Consider the following 25,677-nt stretch of genomic DNA (forward strand, 5'->3'; position numbering starts at 1 on the left):
ACCTTTTCTCAAAATGTGTCGACCTTCCGCATTCTATATCCCGACAACCGTTCTGTAGTGGTAGCTTCCTAATCTCATAACATTCTCCAACACTCAACGACCGATGTAGATATGCCGTCTCCCCGAAGCCTCCAGACATGGCATATGAGCATTATCCAACGTCTGATCGGTGGGCACTCTGAAGTAGGTGCAGTTCTTGCAGTTCGTTTCCTTACAAACCCCCATAACATCAGGCGGTCCAAGAACAGGTCCATCACGACTGGCTTTTATAGATAAAAAATAGTGATTCTTAGGGAGGTTGATGTCGTAACAGTGATGACCCTCTGATCGAGTGAAGGTCCACTCGTAGTGTAGATGAGGGCCATGGCGTCGCGGGCAGCTCGGGCTGTTCACGTCTAGGGCACCGACATATTGGGTGGAGGAAAGTCGTGTGAGGAGCAGTACGAGGAGGATGGAGAATATTATCATTTTGAGATATAAGAGAAGTCCGAGTTACAGAGGGAGGATGGATATGAAGAATCTGAGTGTATATATGTAGCTACGGTGGTGGGCAGACTACCTGGTTATATATCGACATGTCTGTACCCCCTACTGCCTGAACCCATGTACCAGTTACCCAGGCAGCTGAGGTATAGGCGCCATGTCTATGGAATCCCGTCTTTTGTGGCACCTATTTGAGAACTTGCTACAGGGTAGACCGACAGATGCTCATTTAATTTCCACCGAGATACCGCTTGATTTAGTCTTGGCTTCAATCTCGGAACCCAGCTTCTAATTATAATAGAGTCTTTAATGTGCCACTGAGTCTATTTTGTCGCTGCCTCGTTTAATTTGCCAGTTTTCAATTGGTCCTGGAGCTCCGGGTCTCAAATGATGGCGACTGGCGAGAACGTTCGACTGGGCGACTGGAGGACAAAGAGGCGGCGGAACAGTGTCACATCCGGCGCCAAATCCTTGTGGATCAGCGAGGATGTCGGGATCTTGGACCAATGGCTCTGCTGGATAGATCGACACCCTGCAGGTGTGACTCGCATTTCGTAAACCTATGTATGTGTAGCCGAATGTTGGCCAGATGTCTTTGACTTGTCGAGGAGTGTGAAGTGCTCTTCCACGTTTGCATCGGCGACGCGCCCGCGGCGACGGGTCTTATCAATCACATCACGTGCGGAGATGAGATAAGCCGTCAACAGACAAATTTCTCGCATCGATCGAGCATTTGGAATTTAGACTGCACCCACATACTTCGTAGGATCCCCGGGATTCAGCATGAAGCGTACATATGAGGTACATCTACCAGGGAACGACTGTTTAATTGATTTAACCGCCGTCAGAATGCCCTCAAACTCCTAGAAACGCGAAGGCGAAAAGCGCGACCGAAGACGCCCGCCGTCTCCACTCTCAAGAATGTGGCCACTGCGACGGACAATCAGAGTCTCAGGGGACTGCCAAGCCTGGTAGGGATGAGAGAGTGGCTGCAGCTTCTAGGCCACACGGTAGGTTGCCCCAAAGATGAAGATAGGGTTGCCGTGGTCATCTGACCGTGCCTAGGACGACGATGTCAACAAACTGAACATAGTCCATATTGCCGGAACAAAAGGCAAAGGAAGTACTTGCGCATTCACGCGCAGCTTTCTGCATACGCATGGATTGCGGACGGGGTTCCCTAATCGAATCGGACTGTATACGTCCCCGGACCTGCAATGCGTTCGTGAGCGAATACAGATCAACAATCATCCCATCACGGAGGAGTTATTCACGCGATACTTCTTCGAAGTCTATGAGCGGCTTATATCTCCGGATATAGAGCAAGATGGGAAGACCAAGCGACAGCCGCGTTACTTGCAATTCTTAGCTTTGCTGGCTTTCCATTATTTCATCAGAGAAAATGTCCAGGCAGCGATCTTCGAGACTCACCACGGCGGAGAATACGATGCTACTAACGTGATACAGAAACCCGTTGTGACTGCGATAACGTCGCTGGGCCTCGACCATGTTGATCAGCTCGGCCCGACCATTGAGAATATTGCCTGGCATAAGTCGGGGATTTTCAAACCTGGCGCACCTGCATTCTCCGTGCCTCAGGAGCCCGGTCCGTCCGAAGTCCTGAAAACCCGCGCTGCGGAGCGAAGCACAGTTTTGAAGTTTGCCTCTACCGATGGTTGTCTTCCACCTGACAATAGAGTACTCAGTGTGCCGGTCCAGCGACTGAACTGCTCCCTGGCCCTCGAACTCGCAATGGCCTTCATACATCTGAAAGAGCCCGGGCAAAGTTTAACCGCGGACGATGTCAGCGATGCAATCAAAAATTTCTCGTGGATAGGGAGATTCGAGGTTATCGATGACGGAGCATCCCAATGGTTTGTTGACGGGGCGCATAACACATTGAGCTTGGAGCAGACCGGAGCATGGTTTGCGAAGAACATTCATGCTGAAAGCCCGCAGAAGTGAGTAGTATACTTGAAACCGTACCAAATACAATGGGGTCCATGAACTAACATATCCGATGTTGCATCAGACGTCGCGTGCTGATTTTCAGTCATTTCTCGGAGGAGCGTGATGGGGTCCAGCTTCTGGAATGCATCGCACGCACACTGCTTGAAAATGATGCGAAACCAGATCATGTTATATTCACTACATATCAAGAGCGGGAGGATGGGACCTCCAGAATCGGTACGGGCTTGACGATTCCGCAACGGACAATGGCTGACAATCTATGGTAGATAAAACACTGAAAGTACCGGAGACACCTTTGCCTGATCTCTGCGGGATATATTCATCGCTTTGGAAAGCATTTGATCCCAAGGCCACCGTTTCAACTGACGCGACGATCGAAGGAGCGATTAAACAGGCCAAAACAATAGCGGCACAGGAGGACGGTGTGCAGGTGCTTGTTACAGGCAGTTTGCATTTGGTTGGCGGTGCACTTAATCTCCTGCGACCGTAAAACTGTGTGTTGGCTGCATTCTGAGATGTCCTTCCATGGTCACACACATTTGGTCGGCAGCTGAGATTTGTACAATTCAACATTATACCCAATCATATATTCCTTTCCTATGTCAAAGTCATTTTTGCTCTCGTTTCAACTCTTTCGTTTTATGTTATTACATCTTTTCTTTGGAATGCGGAAGGCATCGATAGCGCTCTGGGGCAGCAGTCTAGCGCAAGCAGATTTTTTTTTGCCAAAACGCAACAAGGCTAGAGAGTCGGAAATTACCGAAAAAGATCCCTCAAATAAGATTCTACATGGAATCGAGAAGGGCAGCGCGCTCCAGCGTGCATAAATCCGCCAAAAGATACTAGAAAACGGATTATTCATCACCACTTCTAACTGCTGAGTGACAAAATGTGAATGATTCAGGTTGTAATTGTCAAACAGCGGGCCATTCCGTCAAGCGGCAGGATGCAATCATCGCTTGCACTTTTCATGAGAGGATTTAGATCGGCTGGGGTCACATTCATCCCCAAGAAGGATCTTCAGGCAAGGATGTTGGTTGCTTGATTCGGCGAGTAATAACCATACAACCAAGAATTCATGTCGATAGGAAACTTTTCCCAGCGGATCTGAGACTTCGTTATGGCGCTATGCCCAAATTTACATTCCTTCGTTGTTGTATTGTGTTGCAGAACACAGGATGCTTCGTCTAATGCCAAGAGAGCTGTGGACATTAAACGGAGGGTTCATTGATTCCTTCGGCGCCACGGCGGGCCAATATGCTCGCCCTCTACAGCCTACACAGCCCACATGGCTTGTTTCATAATCGCATTTGGCGCTCGGTATTACTAAGAAATAAGCTGAAGCCGGGATTGACCAGAAGCACAGCCGACTAGGGTCCATGGGGCCGATTAAGGGCCCTGATGGAAGCGCGAGTCCCGGATGGTCGGCCTCTACTCCACTATTGGCCTGGTAGTTTCTTGGTAGGGCCGAAAGGGCCTTGGAAGACGAACTAAAGAAATGCAGAAAGTTGAATGTAACCGTCTGACCTATCGCGGGCTGAGCTTGCAGAGATGCCTCGCCTGATCCTATTCCTGGATAATGGGGGTGGTAAACGCCCAGTGCTTGGGCTTGGGGGTGTGCTTGCTGTTGGGTTTGGTTTATCTACCCCCATAGACCTACTTCCCTGGGAATCTTTTTCTTTCTTCTCTTTCTTCAAAATTTGTGCTGCTCTTGCCATTCATTAAAATCACCCCTAAGGTGGCTGGGACCACTGACATTCCTTTAAGAACATCACACTCATTCAATCAATACAATGCGCGTTAATACTGTGAGCAAAGCGCCCCTGGGCCTCCTGGCCCTGTATGCTACGTCGGCATCTGCCTTTTGGCGTATGATGTGTCCTAGTCGCCTTGTCCAACAGCGTGCCGACCCTATTATGAGCCCCGGCGAGGTGGCCGGACATGTGCACACCATTTCCGGAGGAAATGGTTTCAAATTCGACATGAACTACGACGACGCTCGCGGCGGAGACTGTTCGTCGTGTCCTATCAAGCAGGATCTGTCCAACTACTGGACTCCCAAACTCTACTATCATGCCGAGAACGGCAGCTTTATCAGTGTTCCCCAGATTGGCGACCAGTGGGAGAACACCGGAGGAATGAACGTGTACTACTTGTATGTACTCAAGACTCTCTTACCATTCCCCCCAAATTTTTATAGCTGCTCGACCGGGCCTATCCGATTTGAGAACTAACCCACCAAAGCCAACGTGGCGGTCCCAACCAGGAAGAAATCAAAGCCTTCCCCAAGGACTTCCGTATGGTCGCTGGAGACCCGTTCAAGCGCAGCTTCGACGATGACGCTGCCTCCCAGGCCGTGAGCTTCGTCTGTCTCGACTATAACGCTGAGCCAAAGCCCGAAATCAACGAGTTCCCCAACGAAAACTGCCCCGACGGTCTGCGCATGCAGGTTTTCTTCCCCAGCTGCTGGGATGGTGAGAATCTGGACTCGGATGACCACAAGTCTCACGTCGCCTACCCCGAGGGCAACTTCAATGACGGCTCTTGCCCCGAGAGCCACCCTGTTCATCTCGTCTCTATCTTCTACGAGGTCCTCTGGAACACCGGCGTCTTCGCGGATCAGTGGTACGGCGACTCGCAGCCCTTCGTCCTGGCGAACGGTGACCCCACTGGATACGGATTCCACGGTGATTTTGTAAGTCCCCTAGTCTTCCTCCCCTCTCACTACAGTCAGGACTAACTGATAAAAGATCAACGGCTGGGACGTCGACGTCCTCCAAACCGCCATCGACAAGTGCCTGAACCTCAGCGGCAACCTCGAGGACTGCGTCGACGAGAACGGCACGCCCGTCTTCGAGTTCTTCTCGGATGAAGAATGCCAGGCCTGCTCCGTCCCCAACCTTGTCGACGAGGACATCGACGGAATCTTTGAGAACCTGCCCGGCTGCAACCCCCTGACTGGCGGACCTGACCGTGCTGAACCCCAGGAGTGTGATAAGCCTGCTCTTCTGGAGGCGCCGGCTGAGAAACGCAAGCGCCAGCAGCATGAGCATCTTGCTCGTCACCGTCACGGTGCTCACCACAAGGCGTAGATTAGATAGTGAAATGTCTTGTGGATAAATTGAGACGAGGTGATTTTTGTGACGTTTTATATATATTTTTCTATGATTGGGGAATATTTTATGTGTATGTGTGTAATATAAGGGGTTTCATATATTATTCCTGTTGTAAAGCTTGTATTCTAATGAGTGAAGAACTTGCCGCTTTCTTGAAAGACTTCTATTTCCATAAATTGGAAGTTTACATTGTTCCTGGAATAGGCGAGCTTTCAAGTTAGCAAAATTAATATAGGATCCGTTATGAACGAAGTTTAGAATACCGGAGAACAAGGATCTAAGGATCTAGTCTATTGCAATACAGACCAAGACTAAATTAGAATAAATATAGGCGATGAGGAAGGAACGGGAAAGAAAAAGTGAATCAACATACCAAAAGCAAAGGAAGACACAATGAATGCTAGACCTAAGTTCCAAACAAAGCGACATTGGAGGGAACAAGAAAGAAAAGAAAAGAGTAGAGAAGAAAGGTATTTCATGGATAAAGACAGGTGTACCTAAAAGCTAGGCTACCTTCACAAAGCAAGGTCAATATCCTAGTCCCCAAAGATTTGGCTATTCTCAGTCTCTAGCAACTGTATAAACTGCTCTTTGATGCCACTGATTAGTCTCAATGTTCGACCACGATTATGAAACCCACTTCTGCAAAACCAGTGTTCATCCAGCATGAGCTCCTCTACTCCTAGAACAAGCTTGGCTAAGTTAACATGGAGTCCCGATTTCATAAGCTCATCAACCTCAAGTAATACCTCCGAGTTGCATCTAGACGCCCAGTATGAAGAAGGTAAAACCCATTGAAACGCCTCCAACGTATTGTGGATATCATTTATTCTCTCCAGCCCATGATCGCGACAATGGTATATGGCATCAATTATCATCATGGCAATTTCCAGAGGGACGTTCAAAAAGGAAGGGGTCAATGATACTTGGCGACTAGTGTTAGCATCACACACGACTTGAGGCAACAATTTTTCGATACCCGGTATCCGAAAAGGGCTTCCTAGGGTGATGTGCTTCGTTTCCTCCCAACGCTTAAGATAAATGCCCCTGGCACCTTCTCGCAGTCGTCTAATCCATACAAGATTATCTTTAAGATTGTCGGCCGTCAAGGCACACCAACGTGGCCGAGGGTTCCATTCTCTCTCGTTTGACCTCCAAAATATCTCTAGAGCTTGAACAAATGAACGAAGATTCTGCATCAAGAGCGCATATCCTACGATGCGGCTAAGAAGCATCCAAAAATGCGCATGGATTGAATATCCTAAATAGGTGGCGGGTGGTGTCTTTTCATTTGACGAGAAAAGATCCGCTTGTTGTATATTGACATACCAGCGGCCGCCATTATACGGATGTCCTTGAATGAGAGCAGTGCCATAACGTCTCGGTGCTTTCCGGGAAGATCTTGGATATATGCCGGACACGGACAACGCTTTCGTTTCTGAATGAATGAGAACTGATATTATTCATGGTTAGTATACTCTATGACTTGCTCGATCGTTCGTGCTGGGGTTATTAACCATAGCAGCAGTACATGTCTTTTGGGGGCGGGGGCACTCACTTGATCGACGGAACCACATCCGCAAGTGGGGCGTTTTGTTGAAATCCGTACTTTCAAATTCCACTGCCGAGACTGTCGTGTTCAGCTTAAAGTTTCGTCTGTCTTTTAAGTGTAATTCTTTCCAGTCGTTCCGCTCAGATAGAGTTGTATCATCGTCTTCTTTTTTAAAAGGCACTGCGCATACTGTGTTATCATCTTCTTTTTTAATAGGCACTGCGCATACTGCGCAGCGGTTGCGTGAATTAATGACCATGATGAGTAGACGTGACTGAACTGAAAGGAAACGCTATGATGATTGGCTCAATGTTGGAAGAGAAAAGGTGTAATTCTGTGGGATGAGGTCACTGATGAGGAATTTATAAGAACGCTTTATGACTCGGGCATTCACCGGATGATTTCGAGTAACAGGTAAAGCGAGTAAATATTTATCGAAATTTTCTCGATACTGAACTTTTTACGACCTAGCGGATTTTTCCACATCCTGAGACAAAGGAAATCAGGCTAATTAGAGTCTGGGATTCTTATGGCGCTAGCACTGCGTAGCTAGCGATCTAACCATTCATGGACCCAAAGATTTGCTAAATTCACTACCTAGCCCAAGCTGTAATGAAGGAGAATAAAGCTTGGCAAATAGAAAATTAGGCAACGGTGTCTGGTGGGGTGTGGCAGGAGCTGGGAGGATGTGGCTACATCATTTCTCCCGTGTCTTGGGTCAACTTCTTGGGCCCCTTCTCATCTAAAGTCAAGGTAAGGGTAAAAGTGTTAGGAGCTAGACGAGAATATGACTACGAGAGAACTATGGAGACAGCTCTCGGCTCATAAGATAACTGCTGAACCCCCGGATGCAAATTAAAGAGCAATTTAGAGCACATGCCAGAGGAATGCTCTTTGCTCCAAGGAGTACAATGTTTGGCGTTTTTCTAATATTGAGTGGTTGGTCACATTGGTCTTTGCAAAAGAACTCATATCGACTGTACACGGGTCAAGGCAATCCATGTAAGAAATTAATTTAGTACTGAGTATTAAAAAATAATTTCTTAGAGCATCTAGTTTTCTGGTTACTAATGAATCCCTCATTAATGGTGGTAAGCACTGAGATATTTATTGCTTTGTCATTTGATAATTTACAGCTGTATCAGCTATCCGAATATCATTTTTAAAAACGGACTTTCCAATATCTGCAACTAATAGACATGGTTTAGTAAAGGTTTATCTTGGTATCGATAAATTTGTCTGAATCCGCGTTTACCTTGTACATATAAGCTAAAGAATGCACATTCTAGGCAAGGGAGTCGGGCCATTAATCACCACCAGTAAGATAATAGTTTTTTTTATCCAATACTTGGGTGACTTGACTGACGAACCCCTTACCTGTCGGTCGGCTCGGAGCCGACTGTCTTTTACTTCGAGCGAGATTGAGTTTAACGCCAACGTTCAATATGCTTGACGGAACTTAATTTCTAAAACGCATGCGTAAATAGGCTAGCATGATAGGAAGCCCCAAAATGTTACGGAATCGCCTGAAGTTCTGACACACCATATAAGTAGGTCAAAATAAAAGCTTTTGCCTTGAAAGGGTCAACAACATTTCAATCAAGACGTCAGCACCTCGATAAACTTGCCCTCTTTAAGTACCAGTGAATATTCACTTGTCTGGCCGCATATGAAGATGCATTTCGTAGATGTCTGAGTGCTATTGTAGTAGTGCCATTGTGTACCACAGCATAAAAAGGGGACTCTCCTTGCTGTCAGTGGTTGGAGACGCCTTCGCGCAAGGTAGCAATGTCATGCATACTCACGTCAATCCTATTGTGACTTGACTGTTCACATAGTGATGGCGAGGACGTTTCTGTCGATAATGATTGGAGAATGAAGGGGAGAGTAACACGTAATCGTGGAATATGATTCGATCGGAAATATTTTTGCTTAGAAGAGGCAAGGAGCTACGGAGTAGGGAAACGCTCTCCTCGCTGCGAGAGATAGACATCAGTCAACAGCCGTTAGTGAAATACAGTAAGAAGTGGAATGAGGACGGCCTATTCCGGTAGAAAACCTCCAGTCAATTGAAAGCTGCAGCAGGAAATAGTACTGCATGATCACATTGAGTCCGTCAACAGCCGAAGATGTTGGAATATATAAAGATCGAACAAGGTAGAGGGTCTTAGACACTTTCTCAAAAGCGAAAGTAACCATCCTTAGCAGATTCAACGTTCCCAGAGCCTAGCTAAAAAGCTTCCACGTCAAGATTCGCGATCAAATTTCACAAAGCCGCTCGTCTAGAATGCATTTCCTCCAGACCAACGGAAGCATCCCGGCCAGGACTCCGGATCAACAATGGGCGCATGTTTTCCAAGCCCAGGATACCGGTAGGAGCTATCTTATCTGACTCTTAGGCGACACTGACGTGCTTTAGTGATCGAGCTCAAGAAGATCCCTGTTCCTCAGCCTGCTAAGGACGAAGTTTTGGTTCAGCTTGAGTACCCTGGTGTTTGTCACACGGACTTTCACGCTTGGAAAGGCTCGGAAATTTGATACCTGCACGAACGCATAATCTAACTTGACCATGTTCCTCAGGCCAATTTCCCGTAACTTAGAAGAGCAATCTCGTAGGTGAGTTGTTATTCCCTGAGCCCACCAGATGCTGAGCGAAAGATGTTGATACTATTCTTGCTTTAGGTGGCCACGAAGGATTTGGTTACGTTGCAGCATTAGGAGATGATGTTGGTGATATCAAGGTTGGAGATAAAGTCGGAAGACAGGTAAAATACTGACTGAAGAAGACATAGAACAAAAGATGCTGACTGTCTACTGCAGTGGATGAATAGAACCTGCGGTGCCTGCGAATTTTGTTCTGGTGGCAACGAACCTCTCTGCCCGGGCCTCCAACTCTCCGGATATTATGTGGACGGTACATTCTAGTAGTATGCTGTTTGCAAATCTGGGAATGCGGTGCGAATCCTACCCGAGATTCAGCTTGAGGTCGCAGCTCCGGTACGTACGAAGAGTAGCCCGAGAACTTTGTCACACTCTCTCCTTTCTTTTCATGTAACATTTCCCCTCTTTGGAGATATTATTGATAATTCAACGATCAGATCCTCTGCGCTGGTGTTACCGTTTACAAAGCTCTCATGGAAAGCAACATGAGTACTGGGAAAGTCATAGGTAAGCCATATTCAACCGAATGAATCAACGCACAGAAGACTGTGAAGGTTCTCGCTGATTCGCAGTCTCAACCTATCGTTGGTGCTGGCGGTGGACTAGGGTCGTTGGCTTGTCAATATGCGAAGGCCTGCGGGTACCGTGTGCTTGCTGTGCCTATCGGGCCTTTGAAGAAGAGGATGTGTGAAGAAGAACTGGGAGCTGATTATTTTGTCGACTATAAATCCCCGAAGATGGTGGATGAAATAAAGTAAATCACTGGCGGAGGTCCACATGCAGCCATGATAGTTGCTGCTACCGAGGGCCCCTTTCATCAAGCACTGGAGGTAGGTGAGTCCAGATCAATCAATAATAACCAGAATTCTGAGTCTGCATAGTACATCCGGCCTGGAGGAACTATCGTTGCAGTTGGTCTCCCTCCTGGCAAGATTTCAGCAGATATCTTTTCCATGATTATCAACAAGGTCAGTATTAAAGGATCATACGTTGGAAATCGACGCGAGACAGAGGAGGCACTTGAAATTGCTGCGAGGGTTGGATTCTCCGTGCAATCTCGGGTGGTGGACTTTGCCAGACTTATGGACATTTATAAGATTATGGAAAAAGGTAACAGAACCTCTTTCTCTCTTGAGTGTCACAATAATTAACCTGTCTCAAGGTGAAATGCAAGGGCGGGTGGTTCTCAAGATTGGGAATGACCCGTTGAATGATTCAGATCACCAATCAGAAACAAATAGCCTATTGAATGATCGAATCGAGCATGTTTATGGCAGAACGCTAACCAGATCCCACCTCCGAACCATCGAGAAAGCTGGGAGAGACTTCCGTTCTGATACTGTAACTGTGCCCACGGAGAAAGTGATGCAGGTAGGCCAAGTTTCAAAGTATAGCTCCGATATGACGCTACGATAACTAATGTATCATGTTTGACAAGGATATCGTCAATGTTTCCTTCGGGGACAACATCTATGACGAGGGTGATGATGCATCAGTTAGGGCCCTACAAGACAAGGTGGCCCAATTAACGGGAAAGCCGGCTGCTCTTTTCGTGCCATCCGGAACTATGGGTAATCAGCTATGCTTGCGAACGCATCTTCAACAGTTGCATTTCCAAAGGTCTTGGGGCGCCAATGGGAAGTGTCATTGTGGGTCCTAGAGAATTTATCGATCGTGCAGTTTGGTTCCAGAAGATGTTTGGAGGAGCAACAAGATAGGTAAAGCCGCAAATCATGAATATATATCGCTGTTGATAGATGTACTGACAATTGAATTAATATGACTAGATTGGAATGATGGCTGCGGCTGCATCAGTTGCACTAGACACAACATTGCCTCTACTGCCTGAAGTCCATGCTCGCACACGAAAAATGGCCGAATATCTCAATGCGCTTGGATATGAATTTGCGCTTCCCGTTCATACAAACATTATCTTTCTCGATTTGAAGAAAATGGGCATTGCACCATCTTTGTTTGAGAGCCACTGCAAGCAGCGTGGATTGAATGTGTTTGGCACAGGAATACTAGCCTTTCACCATCAAATTTCTACGGATGGGATTTCGAGGTTCAGGGAGGCCATGCTTGACTTGATTTCCGGCGTGAAGAGGCCTGGTTCGAAAAGCCTTGGCAGATTATGGGGCCCTTCATACGCTTAAAGTGGTCTATGCTTTGAATGTGCTCGTATTGCGCAGTCATTCGGTCTACTGATTCTGCACCAAAATCAACCGCCATTGTTGACTCTCCTTTTTAATAACATTGCCCAAGACTGTCATGCTGATGGGTTTTATCATCTCATTCATGAATTGATAATGAATGAAAAACTGGTTGCTAAAGCAATTTGAGATTTCAATACTGAGACTAAAACAAGAGAAAGAACTGTAAAATAAGTAATCCAAGATACCTAGTAGAGCTGAAGATATTGGTACATATGTTTGACCATAGTATTTCTGAGTCCCTCGTTATCGAGACTACTATGTTATGGTTGTGCATCCTATGCTCCCAAAGTGGCTGAACCCTATCTTATCTATCTGCCTGCCCCACTTCTGATATCTCCCGGATGAGGGGCACCTCTTTCCCCCCATTTACCCCACATGAATGTAGATCCAGATGGACATCCACTTCCGGTGAGAAGTATACATCACTTAACTATATTAAATTCCTGAAATCGATCGTCATATTCCAAATTTGCCTTACCGCATGGCATTGCCGGCAACCTAGGCTCATCTAGAATAGTGTAATAAGTTATCGCATTGGTCGAATGATCTAGAGGAGATCCCGAAAAAGTAAATGTGGCAATAGAATAACAATGGTTAAGCGTCTCTTACAACGTCATAAGTGCTTAGCAATAAGTTTATTGCATTGTGAACCTGTTCAAATATTCCTCAAGTTACCTGTTTGTGACGGCGACTGTTTGATTAGAGAATGCATCATTAATGATCAGGCTGAACCACCTTCTAAAGTTGATTACTTGCGAGGATGGGCTGGGCTATGACATGACCCAGACATGCAACGAATGAGGCGTATGCCCCCATTTTTGATGCTTACCAGGTTATTGAACCCTCTTTATCTTATCGGCGATTGAGTGCCCTATCTCAAGGACTCCCCCACTCTTGTTATCTCCGCGGCTGTTAGCTCACAGTACATAAGTTTATATTGCCCGCGAAGACGATACCAGCGACCTCCTTTGAAAACTAAGTAATTCAAACAAAAAATTAAAATGTGGTGGCCTTTCAGTCAAAACAAAACACAAGAATATCCCCAACCCCGGGGCCTTCCAGCATCATGGTACCGGTCAGACGCAATGTACCAGCTCGAGCGCTGAGCGATATTTTCTAAGAGTTGGATTCTCCTCACACACTCCAGCCGATTCACGAAGCCAGGCGACTTCCTATCTTTCACCATCGCTAATTTCGGCTTCTTCGTGATCCGCGACCGAGACGGCTCTGTCAACGCTTTTCACAATATCTGTCGCCACCGCGCATTCCCAGTCGTCCAGTCCCGCTGTGTCACTTCCTCCATTTTAACCTGCAAATACCACGGCTGGTCCTATGGGCTGAAGGGCAATTTAGCCAAAGCTCCCCATTTTGAAACAGAGGCTAATTTCGACAAGTCAAAACAATCATTTCTCCCTGTACATGTGCACGTCGACAAAGCCGGGTTCGTACGGGTGAACCTGCAGGCTAGTGAGAAGCCAGATGTCAACTGGGCCGAAGAGTACAACAAGATTGACGAGCAGCCGCGCATGCAAGATTTCGACTTTGCTAAGGATTACTCCTTCGATCATTTTTGGGACATGGATGTGGATGCGAACTGGAAAGGTCTCGTGGAGAACTACAATAAGTGTTATCATTGCGCCACGTCGCATCCACTGATCCGTGGCGTCTCTGATCTCCCGAGGTATCGCGTTGAACCGAATGGGGGATACATGGAACATCATATTTATAACTGGGAGACCAGCGATGCGCAGCTCAAGCGCGCCATAACATACTTTTACCCTACAACGTCGGTGACAGTGACGTGAGTACTCGGTCATGAAGTATGATAGTCAAACTGAATAGAGCTGACCGGATTTGTGCAGAGATAAATTCTTCTACATCCAGCGCATGTTTCCGGTGAGCGCGACGACCAGCAAGATCCAAAACGAAGTATATCGGCACCGGGACGCAACGGATGAGGAATTCAAGGAGATAAGTGCTTTCTATAGGCAGGTATTAGACGAGGACAGGGAGCTGTGTGTTGGAACACAAGAGAACCTGGATGCGGGTGTTTTAACCAACGGCGAGTTGCATCCAAGCAAGGAGAAGGTGAGCATAAAGCATGTTACTCCTTAGAATGCCATAACTAACAGGTACTGCTTAGGGTCCTGTTCACTTCCAAAACACGGTGAGAGAAGCTGTCATGGAGCATCGGCGAAAGGAAGAACACAACGGCGGACAGGTAATATGGCCTGCAACCCCGGCTCCCCGGATGACACAGAAGCTCCACGAGGAAGAGGCATTTTGTTCGAAATTAGAAGCGGACGGCTCTCTAGATAGGCCGGAGCTCTTGTGGTGATACTTCGGAATACGACCAACTGAGGTAAACGATTCAAGAAAAATTATTGAATCGGGATCATACATCATAATGACAATAATGTTAACTCCATGACTGAAACAGGATGTTTTCTCGGCGCACGACAAATTCGCAATTGTTGTATTTTCGAAATAGGTTCTTGATAGAACATTGTTTGGTTGCTGCTAAGTAACGCAACTAAATTGCAACATTCAGCAGCAAAGACAGTAGCACATAATTTGTCAACAGTCATTATAATATATGAGAATCATTAAATTAATGTTTTGATCCTCCAGATAAACCCATCGCTGCTTTGATGGGCTGCGCATCGGTGATTACTAAGCAATCGGCTGTTCACTTTCATAAAACTATGCGCGGATGGGATTGATTTGCTCATAGACTACCCTGGAAAGTTATTTTGAATGACATGTGAAAAGGATTACTTTTGTTGAGACAAAAATAGACCGAGGCTCTTTCAGTCTATCTGTACTTGCTCTCTTGTAAGGAAGCATCTCGAATTGATCCTATTAATGGAATGTCACCTCATCGTTATAGTGTGGAGAAAAGTGCCCTAAAAACCAAACCAATTGGGCCCAACAGAATAACAATTCGCAAGCTGATCGATCCACGCCACGACTAGTCGGCACGATCTATGGCGATACAACACTGCGTGGGGATGAATGAGTCTGACTGAAGTGATCCGTTCGTGGTGTTAGCCCGTGAAACACACGCTAAATTTCCAAGGGGCAAGTTGTTGGGGACCCAACAGACGGGAGCCGATGGGCTGATCCTCCCTTGGTACGATTGGGGACTAAAAATCAGGGTATCATGTCACCAGCCCAACGGTCGTTGACTCTTTCGTTGGTACTGGCCAACTTGGCCATCTAGACCATGGCAGTTGTATTGTTGGAAAATATGAGCACGTGTGAATGGGCCCAGATGGGTGCATCGCTAAGGCTGATATATAAATGCAGTCTGGCTTGTTTAATCTGTTACCTGTCACTACCTGGCGCTAATTACTCTTATTCTGGCTGTCATTAATATATTTTCTCTTCGATCTTGGAGTTGCTGCCTTCCGCTGTCAACTTTTGTTCGGTGTCGCAGTTTGAATTGATCTAACAACCCTGGGGTAGAGAGGACCGTAAAGGCTCACGAATATGGCTCGGTCTCAACAAAAAAAGATGGATGGCAATGTCCATATCGCTGATACACCGATTACTGCTCAAAACTGGCATAAGCATGTTAACTGGCTGAATGTTTTTATGATAATCGGAATTCCTCTCTATGGCTGCATACAAGCCTATTGGGTTCCTTTGCAATTGAAGACAGCTATATGGGCTGTAGCCTATTATTTCTTCACGGGTTTAGGTATCACAGCAGGTAAATCATTGCATATGCTCTGAAAAATATCCAGTCATTAACCTTTCCTACCATAGGGTACCATCGCCTTTGGTCTCACACTTCCTACTCCGCACGATTACCTCTCCGAATATGGCTTGCAGCCGCAGGTGGTGGCGCTGCACAGGGCTCAGCCCGATGGTGGGCTCGGCTACATCGCTCGCATCACCGATATACCGATACATGCAAAGACCCCTACTCAGTCAGCAAAGGGTTCGTTTATTCCCACCTGGGTTGGATGGTCCTCAAACAGAATCCCAAACGGATCGGACGATCGGACGTGTCGGATCTAAACGAGGATGCCGTCGTGGTTTTCCAGCACCGTCACTACTTGAAAGTAGTGTTCACAATGGGCATGGGTGTTCCAATGCTCGTCGCCGGCCTCTGGGGTGACTGGTGGGGCGGCTTCATTTATGCTGGGATCCTGCGAATTTTCTTCGTTCAGCAAGCTACCTTCTGTATTAATTCGTTGGCTCACTGGCTTGGTGAACAACCGTTTGATGACCGCAATTCTCCGCGCGACCATGCAATCACAGCTCTCGCGACACTCGGCGAAGGATACCATAACTTTCATCATGAATTCCCGTCGGACTACCGCAACGCGATTGAATGGTATCAATATGATCCCACCAAATGGACGATCTGGTTGTGGAAACAAGTCGGGCTTGCGTACGATCTGAAAAAATTCCGAGCCAACGAGATTGAGAAGGGTAGACTGCAACAAATGCAAAAGAAGGTGGATCAGAAACGGGCATTGCTCAATTGGGGCACACCGCTGAGCGATCTACCGGTAATGGAATGGGATGATTTCTTGACGAAATCAAAGACCAAGGCATTAGTCGCTATAGCTGGGGTGGTTCACGATGTGACTGAGTTTGTTGACGAGCACCCAGGTGGTAGGGCTATGATTAAAGCGGGAATCGGGAAGGATGCTACGGCAATGTTCAATGGGGGTGTTTATTACCATTCAAATGCTGCTCATAATCTGCTGTCGATGATGAGAATTGGGGTGATTCGTGGAGGTAGCGAGGTGGAGGTTTTCAAACAGACCCAGAAAGATCATTCATCTCTACATGGTGGGATTTACTGATGCCATTCATGCACCACGGTTTCTATTATTGACTACATACCCATCTTATGTATACTACCAAGATCTTATCCTAATATCCATGTCTCAGCATGCAACCTCCCACATTCACGAGTTGGTAATCAAGGTAACTTGAACAGCGGCAAATCTGAAAGGGTCAGCAAGGTCTAATTACTGAAGGAAGTAAACCTACGCAGAGACCGCGGCGAATATTTCAACTCGGCGAGCTCGAACTAGGAGCCCGAGAAACATGGAAAACAGGATGTTGTAGACGATGACGGTTAGTATTCTTCCGGCGGTGTCTTTAACAAAGTAAAGTACAATCATGCATGAAGCAGGAAGGACCGCTGCGATAATGATGCTGACTATGTAAGTGAACGACCTAATTCTTTTGTCGCTGTAATGCGTGGTTTCAAGACCTTCGATATCATGGTCCTTGTTGCCGTTAGCCTGAAACTGAGAATTCAAAGAATGCATAGCTTTACTTTGAAATGTTGGCCAAATCGTCCCTGGAACCATTCACTAGATTGCTCAAAAATCCATCGCGACATTTTGTCAACGTCTTGCTCCTTGTCGGATACGGTGATCATGTCATTGTTATTCTTCGAGTCATAAATGTCCATTTCAGCGCATGTCGCGAAGTAGACATTATCCTTCACACTCTGCTGCGCGAGCCATTGTTGAAAATTTAATCGATCGTTCTCATTCGGGTTATTAAATTTTAAAATCTCTTTTTGTTGTATCAAAGCCTTGTCTATGTATACAGGAAGTAAAAAGACAGAACAGTCAGTAAATGTTGCAAACTGCAAACCCACTACTTCAACTGACATTGAATAGTGAGTGTGGTGGGCTTGACAGGACTCACAGTAGTTTTCCATTAGCTCACGAGCCTCCAGAAACTTCAACCATTGCGCTTTGTCTTCTTGTTTTGCACTTTTCAATGAATCCTGTAAGCAACGTACGGAGAACTGGTAGTATGGCCTATCCTCGTCCTCAGCGGCTTCGTCCTTGGCGATTATTTCCTCGAGGTCTTCCTCGATATTTGCCAGCTGGGCTTGATAGTATAGTAGGCTTTTCGCGCCGAGTTTGTCGAAGCGTCTGAAAACAGAACAACCAGGGTCTCTCGCAAAAACTGCTGCAATTTTGTCGTAACCTTTTGGTATCTTCTGGTCGCCTAGAACCGGCATCGTTTCCGATCAATGAGTGTCTCATAAAGCCGCGATATGATGGGAAGACTTGATCAAGGAATAGGCTATCTTGTAGCTTCCTATACGGCTCCTTATAAAGATGGTGAAGGTGTTAAGGAAAGGCACACATATTTACATTGGAGTACATATCCTCGGAGCTGCCCGATTTCTGGGGAGTGTAAAGTCTTTGGCTGAATGAAACAACCTTGAGCAACGAAACCCAATGGAGCCCGCGAGGCAGTTTATAGTTGTCAATTTGGGCAGAAATATCATGAATGGACCACTCAAGATGAGGCTGACAACCATCCAATTATACAGTTCTGTTTAGACGTTCCCATACGCCCCGAGCCTCGGCCAACAAATAATACAAGGGTGTTTCTGTGTGAAAACGATCGCATAAGACGGCCCGATATCACAGCCCCGCAGAAATACGGTTACTTGGTCTTGTATGACTGGAGGGCCTTGACTGGACAATTTTCATCTATTGATCCAGAGGCTAAAGCAGAGTTTTCCACGTAGAAAAATTGTCATTTCGGGCGCATCCTTCCACCAAAATCAAGCAGAAAATGTATTGATCCATGCGCCATAATACAAGGAATGTGAAAGCTTACAGTTAGTATGTGGCACGTCATTGCTGTAATCTTAGCGTTCAACGTGTCCTCTTTTTCTCTTTATTTTTTCTTCTTTGAACCTCGGACCAGTTAGTTTTTATGTTCCCTTCCCTCTGTGACTTGATCTATTGATAGACAATAGATCAATATCTGAATGCAGCAAGTATTATTGTGGGTTCGAGGAGCGCAGCCTGGTCGCAACCCACGGATCTGCTCTGTATAGGCCAAGCTGTCGAACTGAGGCTCTTCCAAGAAGAACGTCAAACTCAGTATCCCTAACGACATAGAATTCTGCAGAGTACGGCTTCTCTCGGCCACAAATAGTCCAGCTTGCTTTGCACTTTCCCAGTGGCTGAACAGTAGGTCGATTCCACCACGTTATGTCGTTGCCCGTAAAACGTTCCAGATGAAAATTTAGTTTTTTGTACACTGCTTCGCTCATAATGTTGATTTCCGTTTCGAAATCGATCACCATGCGCCTGCGAATCCGGGATTTTCGGCGTGTCTGAAGCATGACATCGTATATGTAATCGCATTGACTAAGGTCTTCACATGGATCGTGAGGGTAATTTGTATTTCGTTCACCTAGTGTCCGGTGCAGAGAATCCGTCAATTGCTCCCGATTCACAGAGCTGCTTGGTCGGGCTCTTGTTGTTGAAGACCCATCTCCTTCCATGCTTGTCTGTTCCTGGCTGAGGGAACTCTGACCATGTCTGATCGAGTGCGACTCTATACTGCCCTTGTACCGACCCGTATCCGTAGAAGGGGTCCATTTGTTTGGAGAGGAGCAAAGTAAGATTGCTGAGACAGTATTTTTAAATGAGCCCATGAAAAAAGACATCTTCTTTCGTTAGCTACTTGAACCCGATGAGGAAACCAAAAACCCTTCACTGACCGCGCAATGCGCATGTTTAATGATGGAAGCAGTGCTGCTTAAAAATTTCCACTTACTGAATGTCCATTCGTATCATGCTTATCCCAATGAGTGCGCTGTTGGGATGTGCTGGTTTTATGTGGCCTCTGCTCCCCAAGGCTCCGAGGCTCCGAGCCCCTATTCTCTGTCTGGTGACTCGAAAAAACTCTTCTTGAAAGATTGAAAGCCATTTTAAATATAGTTGTTTGGTTTACGATAAAACCAAATTGGTTGAAATGCTTGGTGGGACTATTTGAAGGGAGACTCATTGGCAAAACTATGGTGAGATCTTGTCTCAACTTTATAGGCTAGTAGGGGAATGCACCTTGACACCCCCGCCCCGACAGCGAAACAAGGGCCCATTCTCTGTGATTATGTGCGTTGATTGCATTTTTCTCGGCATTTCCTTTTTTCGTAATGCGTGAAGAGCCTAATTCCTTCTAGTAGTGACCGATTTGTTCTCCCAAGAGGTCAATATTGCCACGCTTATTATATCTGCTTAGAAATATTTCCACTTTCACCAGTAATGCAGTACAACCTTGATAAGGCGAATTTAAAATCGACGAGCCTTCTTGGGGTAAAAAAAGGAAATATTTGCCGGGGCCTCGCTTTTTGAATAGTATGTGGCCCTGCTACCTGCATGTAATCTAGCACTTGATTCTACGGTGTGTAATTCTCAAACTACCCGAAGGGTTTTAGCTACCTATGGTCTTTCTTCAATAGTAATCCAAAATTGTAATCCATTCCCCGGGAACTTCGTGCAGTTTTTCAGCCGTCATTTTTGGGGTTTCGAGTCTGCTGCGCAGCACGAGTTCTGTCCTCTTCGCGCTTTCTTTTTTCGAAATTCTCTGCATTCTTTCGCTTTTGCTTTTTATCTTGCTCTTGGTCCTGTTTCTCTGCTGCTATATAGTTAGAATATGATACTGAGATCTTTATGGGGAGGGACTTCATACTTTTACCAGGATTTGAAACTCTCAATGTTGCGACAGGATCACCCTCTGAGTCTGGGCTGTCTGGAGGAAAGCAATTGGGGCTCAGAATCACGTGTAAATGTCGTTCGTGCAAGTCCCCTTGCCGGAGCGTATCATCGCTCATAAGAACATAGAATGTTTGGTTTACGCTTCTAGTATCGCCATCCCTCCAAATCTGAAGGTCGACTACATCCCGAACGGCAAATTCAAAACCAGTTCGATCAATCAAAAACTTCTGTTCCCGTCGAGGATTGACTTTGATGCCTTGGAGCAGCCTAAGCCCTCTCTGAGTCAAGATATTGTAATTGAGCTGATCAACCATAACTGCGTTAAGCTGAGGCTGAAGCTCGCCTGGGCCAAAGCACAGGATACGCATCATAGTGAGGCTCGTCTGTCATAAACTGGTTAGGAAGTTCGTTTTGACAAGCTGAATGAGAATAGATGGAACTTTGTATAGAGTGAACGTACCATATAGTTCAGTCAGGCGATGTGCAAGAACCAGGTATAGGACAGTTGTATAGCCTTGTAGGATATTCTGTTGAATGATTGCTATATAGTATTTCACCTACACTATGAGGCTCCATCTTAGAGCCTCTTGGTTCACAGCGACCGCATCAAGATGCTACTGTAGATTCAGCTCCTGGAACCAGCATGTTTGCTTCAGCGAGAGAAACGTACTTGGTCGAGCTTCCAACATCCCCGCGAGAAGTTCACGCGCTACTTGCCGACACCCAATGCCATCGCAATCATCGTCATGTATGGTGTGTTTCCATGCCCAAGGAAATTAACATATATTAAAGCATTGGACATGCCCGAGGAGAAAGGTGGTCGGAACTTCGGAAGCAGTCATGACTCGTAAGTATAAGCTATCTAGGCCTCAGGCAGCTTTCTGTATCCTAGCATTAGTGCGGGTAAACATCATTGGCTGTGGAATCATACACTTGGCCTTTTAGGTCAATCGACGAGTAAGCGTCAATAGCCTTCTGCATTCCGAATGTCCGTAGTCGGTAGGGGATCTCTCTGTTTTTACGAGGCTGTTGTTCTGCTGTCGAATACACCGCTTCATAATCGTGTGTTTCGATCTCCATCCAGGCTCATGGGCTTATCATTGGAGCTCCCTATGCAATTGATAGAAATTGCATGCGAGTATGCTTTATAGGGTCTTCGATTTTGGCGACAGCCGCTCTGTCATTATTAATATCAGTGCCATCTTATGCGTACGAGGAGTTTGATATGTGAAAGAAAAAAGCAAAAAGAGAAGGCAAGCATAATCTAGAGCTAGAAAGAAATGAGAAAAAGAACCAATCAAAACACAAATCCAGACTGGACAGCCTCATGAACACAAAAGAAATAGTTTCGGAATAAACAGTCAGCCAATTCCAACAACATACCAGTACCATGGACCAGGGATTTTGCAACCCTCCTGAGATCCATTTCAACGATCAGCCGACCTAAATTACAGGGCAACGAAAGATTAACTGGATCGTCAGTCAGCCTTTTGCGCGTACATTTGCCCTTTCAATGGGTAGGCCTACGCCCTGGATCCTGACGTGGAAACTTCCTAGCCAATCCAACGGGTTGGTTTGGCTTGCTTGGGCCTCCATGCAGATCTTACTGCCTCACTTCCAATGGCTGGATCGCGGCCCTTGCGCCGCATGCGCCCAAAGATGTTATGACCGCAAGGCTGCGGGCGCTCCATAAAACGCAAACAAAGAGATTACAACCCCTGGCCTGCATATTGCAAAATTTCCGAATGCCAAGACAATCAAACACCGCAATTCAGGCAGCCTACAGCCTGTATCCAAATTACTATGTAAATCGTATAGGAATTTGGAAAATTCCTTTTGGGATCACAAAGATTCGGTTAAGATCATAATTTTTAGTTGAGATCATAATCTCGTACAGGATCAAATCGACTTCCAGAAGATTAACTTTTCAAGAAATAAAGCTTTTAAAAAGCGCAATTTTTACTATACAAATCAGAATAATATAGTTCTATTTAGTTAATCAGTACGGATTCTCTTCCCTCTCCTATCTCTACTATCCCGGAGACCCCCGAGGCCTCTCAGGATATCATTCTATAACGTTGGAATCACTATTCGGTAAATAACGGACGATCTTTAACTTTCCTATTAAACAGTATACAGCTAAATTCATCGTCGCCGCCGTGGTCGTCCCAATCCTTTCGAAGATCTCGATATCGATCATATTATGCGATTTATCTGATCCTCCGCAACCGCTCGTAGAATGAATTACGATCAAATCATTTACGAATTGGACCTTGATTGTAGTGCAAGGTTCCTCCGCCTTTTCGTATGAGAGACGTTATCCGCGCCCATGGAGGTTCTACAAGGTGGTAGGGGTGGTTGGGAATAATTTCATTCATTCTTGTTTTGCTTATTTTTTCGGGGTTTCAAATCATCTCTATAATGTTTAATATTACACTGTGTTTATTACTGTTTAAATAACTAGTTCCAGATCGATTTTAAATATATCGAAAGTAGCGTTGTTTTCGGGAATTTGTAATATGCAGGCCAGGGGTTGTACCTCCCGTCCTCACCGACAAGGCCCTGCTCTCGCTCTAGTCCACGTAAATCATATGGCTCACATCTCTTAGCTCTGACCTAGCATTAGGTCCTTTGTAGCTGGGATGCTGGAACTATCATGACCTGTTCGCTACGTACCAGCCTGTATGGTTCCTTTTTCAAATGTCTGAAAAGTGGCTCCTCATTGCCACTCTACGTGGTAGTATCGCATGTTCATTAGTTATCTAGGCCGTAAATACAAGGAACAAGGATGGCAACAGGAGAAATCAAAAGCATCGCGACCAATTTAGTATAAACTCCTGTGAGCCTCTTGTAGCGCCGCCGACTCCTCTGAACTCTTTAGCATCCTTCCACTGCAGATGTAGTTTGCTGCCTGAACGCCATGTCATGCGAGAGAAATCATCGTCAAACAGGCAGTAAACGTCAATGAAGATGTAGAAACCCGAAATGTACATGAGCATCTGATAGCCCAATTTAGCAACGCAAACTGATATCGTACAGGCCATTAGTCATGAAAAGGAAGTTGATAAGCTTCCGTGCCTATTCCAACATAGATGAAGTCTGAATGCCCATTGTCCCGAAACAATAAGACAATGGAGGAAAGTAAAAAGAAAAAGCCGACAATCGGCAGCGGAAAGAAGCCCAAAGGGAAGGTCTCGGATAAGGAGCGGTAAGAGGATCCCATGAAGCCCTTGCATCGAGAAATTTCTTATCCATTTAGGCCAGAGTCAAGTTTCGATCGACGGCAGGGCGCTCAAGTCCGGGACCGGGTCTAAGAATCTCGTATCTAATGATGTCGCTTTGACCGAGAACCGCGTCGTAATCTTTCATATCGACGACCAAGAAATCGGAGATATTGGTTATCATGTGGCCGGAGATGTGCCATTCAACGTCCCTAACAATACCGTACGGCCTGATCACTCCGATCGGCGAGGATACAGTCTGCAAAGGATACAAAACCCGGTCGTATGGCTCCCACTCGAGGCCCAAGTGTTCAGATCTCTCTACGCTGAGGAGATTGCAACATGACTGTGTGTCTATTACCATCAAAACACCACCCTTTGTGCCATCCGGGCTAATGATATAGGCGGTTTCTAGAAACAGGTTTTTCTTTCCGGTCGGACTCGGCATGACACCAGGAATGTCGCCGGTATCGTTGTCTAGCACAAATGGAGTTGTATGCTCGGTTCCAACGTATTGGGACACAGTAGTCTCGGTGAAATCTGGTACCGCGAGGAATGACGGGTCGCTAGACGACGACGATAATGGTGTCAGCCCACTTGCGAAGTTTTTGGCTGCGAGACCGTCTCGCAGGGGATGATCATCTTCCGGCAGAAAGGGTACTCGAAGACTGTTACTCTGACTATAGATGATATTGCGCCGCGGGGTACTCGGCCCAGAAAGTTGCTCTTCGAATCCAGCTGTGCTCCACGGATCCCAGGTAGGTGTTTGTGTTGATTGATTACGATAAACTGAGGAAGCGACCGTGAAATGACCGGCAGGACTGACTTGTTCCGTCCGACGTTGTCTCAAGTTAAATAGACTTGGGGGTAGGATATAGTTCAGGAACCATATGAACCTTCGACGTTTGGGCTTGCGAGACGAAGGCCGTTGCTGGACGTCCTCACGGGAGCCTAGGGCCGTCGTCAAAACAAAAGGCCAGAGGAGACCTCACCAGCCGTTTATTTGGCGTTACTTCCTCCAGTCAAGGTATTACTCACTGTTTAAAATGGACATGACAATCCTGGTTCTCAGTCCGGAGAGCTGAAAAGAGAGATGATTCGCCTCGACTTTGCAACTTGAAAAAGAAATGGGATATGGTAACACAGACTCCGTGAAGGGCTCTGCAGAGGATTAAGGAAAGAAAGAAAGAAAGAGAAATCCGTTGGTTCATCATTCAACCGAAATAATTGCTGCGGCGGACTTGTGGAGAGCCCAGACGGTAAGAACAGCTCATGACAGGATGGGCACTTTAGCCCAATCATTGCAATTCTGTTTTGAAATTCATGTCGTCTTATTTCACGAAAAATGTTTGGAACAGATGTTCGACTGGTTTCCCATTCTGTGGGGGGCGCGGGCAGGGCAAATTGTTCACCGATTGCCACAAAGTCAGTTTTCTGGAGACTTCTCAAGGCGAAGTCGCCTTTTACCTCGTTTTCTTGCAGTAGGAATTCCTGACTAACTACCTCCATCCATCACTAACCACCGGTCTAGCCGTCGTCCGGTCTTTCTTTGCAATAGGATTTGCTGGCAGCCGGTGCCAAGCTCACTCGTTCTCACTGACGACCCCGTTGCAGAATAATACTAAATGGGTTTATTTCTTTTGGCACTCGGCGTCCTGGTGACTTCGCCTTGACACGTTGGCACCTACATTGTGGGGTTCCAGATAGCATTCGTCACTTGGAATAGAAGCACACGCTTCTGAACCGCTGGAGAAAAGTGTGACGGTACCAACGGAACCCTACATCCGGTGTCATGTCTAAGCCTTGTTCCTGATCTTCTTATGATGGCGGTCCAGGTGTGGCTGTGACTATCTGCGAGAATATTCTACCCCTGATGCACGCCCACTCAACAAAGATATTCCAAACGTCATCGGTTGTTTTGACTCAGTCTACCGATGCAGTCGACGT

At 46.3% G+C, this 25,677-nt stretch overlaps 7 protein-coding genes across 7 annotated transcripts; 4 read left to right on the plus strand and 3 right to left on the minus strand.

Annotated features, from left to right (window-relative positions):
* Positions 1–870: 870 nt before the first annotated feature.
* KD926_010939 (bifunctional folylpolyglutamate synthase/dihydrofolate synthase) lies at positions 871–2,944 on the plus strand (the record flags this gene model as incomplete). The annotated part of the gene is made up of 6 exons (XM_053103354.1): positions 871–1,021; positions 1,250–1,284; positions 1,332–1,493; positions 1,549–2,444; positions 2,516–2,670; positions 2,721–2,944. 6 exons carry the CDS (start codon positions 871–873, stop codon positions 2,942–2,944), a joined length of 1,623 nt encoding a protein of 540 aa, XP_052953264.1.
* Positions 2,945–4,247: 1,303 nt separating this feature from the next.
* Positions 4,248–5,546, plus strand: KD926_010940 (DUF1996 domain-containing protein; the record flags this gene model as incomplete). The annotated part of the gene is made up of 3 exons (XM_053103355.1): positions 4,248–4,609; positions 4,699–5,149; positions 5,205–5,546. The coding sequence occupies 3 exons, from the start codon at positions 4,248–4,250 to the stop codon at positions 5,544–5,546; spliced, it is 1,155 nt and encodes a 384-aa protein (XP_052953265.1).
* A 3,863-nt stretch (positions 5,547–9,409) lies between these two features.
* On the plus strand, positions 9,410–14,337 carry KD926_010941 (ISP domain-containing protein; the record flags this gene model as incomplete). The annotated part of the gene is made up of 11 exons (XM_053103356.1): positions 9,410–9,494; positions 9,542–9,615; positions 9,723–9,738; positions 9,805–9,887; positions 10,051–10,119; positions 10,665–10,893; positions 10,946–11,154; positions 11,222–11,354; positions 13,164–13,800; positions 13,862–14,087; positions 14,143–14,337. 11 exons carry the CDS (start codon positions 9,410–9,412, stop codon positions 14,335–14,337), a joined length of 1,956 nt encoding a protein of 651 aa, XP_052953266.1.
* A 1,178-nt stretch (positions 14,338–15,515) lies between these two features.
* KD926_010942 (acyl-CoA desaturase) lies at positions 15,516–16,822 on the plus strand (the record flags this gene model as incomplete). Its single annotated transcript, XM_053103357.1, has 2 exons — positions 15,516–15,714; positions 15,771–16,822. The coding sequence occupies 2 exons, from the start codon at positions 15,516–15,518 to the stop codon at positions 16,820–16,822; spliced, it is 1,251 nt and encodes a 416-aa protein (XP_052953267.1).
* A 461-nt stretch (positions 16,823–17,283) lies between these two features.
* Positions 17,284–18,006, minus strand: KD926_010943 (uncharacterized protein; the record flags this gene model as incomplete). Its single annotated transcript, XM_053103358.1, has 2 exons — positions 17,284–17,573; positions 17,685–18,006. The coding sequence occupies 2 exons, from the start codon at positions 18,004–18,006 to the stop codon at positions 17,284–17,286; spliced, it is 612 nt and encodes a 203-aa protein (XP_052953268.1).
* A 2,292-nt stretch (positions 18,007–20,298) lies between these two features.
* On the minus strand, positions 20,299–21,085 carry KD926_010944 (uncharacterized protein; the record flags this gene model as incomplete). Its single annotated transcript, XM_053103359.1, has 3 exons — positions 20,299–20,432; positions 20,484–20,892; positions 21,071–21,085. 3 exons carry the CDS (start codon positions 21,083–21,085, stop codon positions 20,299–20,301), a joined length of 558 nt encoding a protein of 185 aa, XP_052953269.1.
* Positions 21,086–23,764: 2,679 nt separating this feature from the next.
* Positions 23,765–24,784, minus strand: KD926_010945 (retropepsin-like aspartic protease; the record flags this gene model as incomplete). The annotated part of the gene is made up of 2 exons (XM_053103360.1): positions 23,765–24,681; positions 24,769–24,784. 2 exons carry the CDS (start codon positions 24,782–24,784, stop codon positions 23,765–23,767), a joined length of 933 nt encoding a protein of 310 aa, XP_052953270.1.
* Between the last annotated feature and the right edge of the window lie 893 nt (positions 24,785–25,677).

The sequence above is a fragment of the Aspergillus affinis genome (genome assembly GCF_023601865.1).
Source record: "Aspergillus affinis strain CMG 70 chromosome Unknown NODE_89_length_159264_cov_88_822291, whole genome shotgun sequence".
Lineage (NCBI taxonomy): Eukaryota > Fungi > Ascomycota > Eurotiomycetes > Eurotiales > Aspergillaceae > Aspergillus > Aspergillus affinis.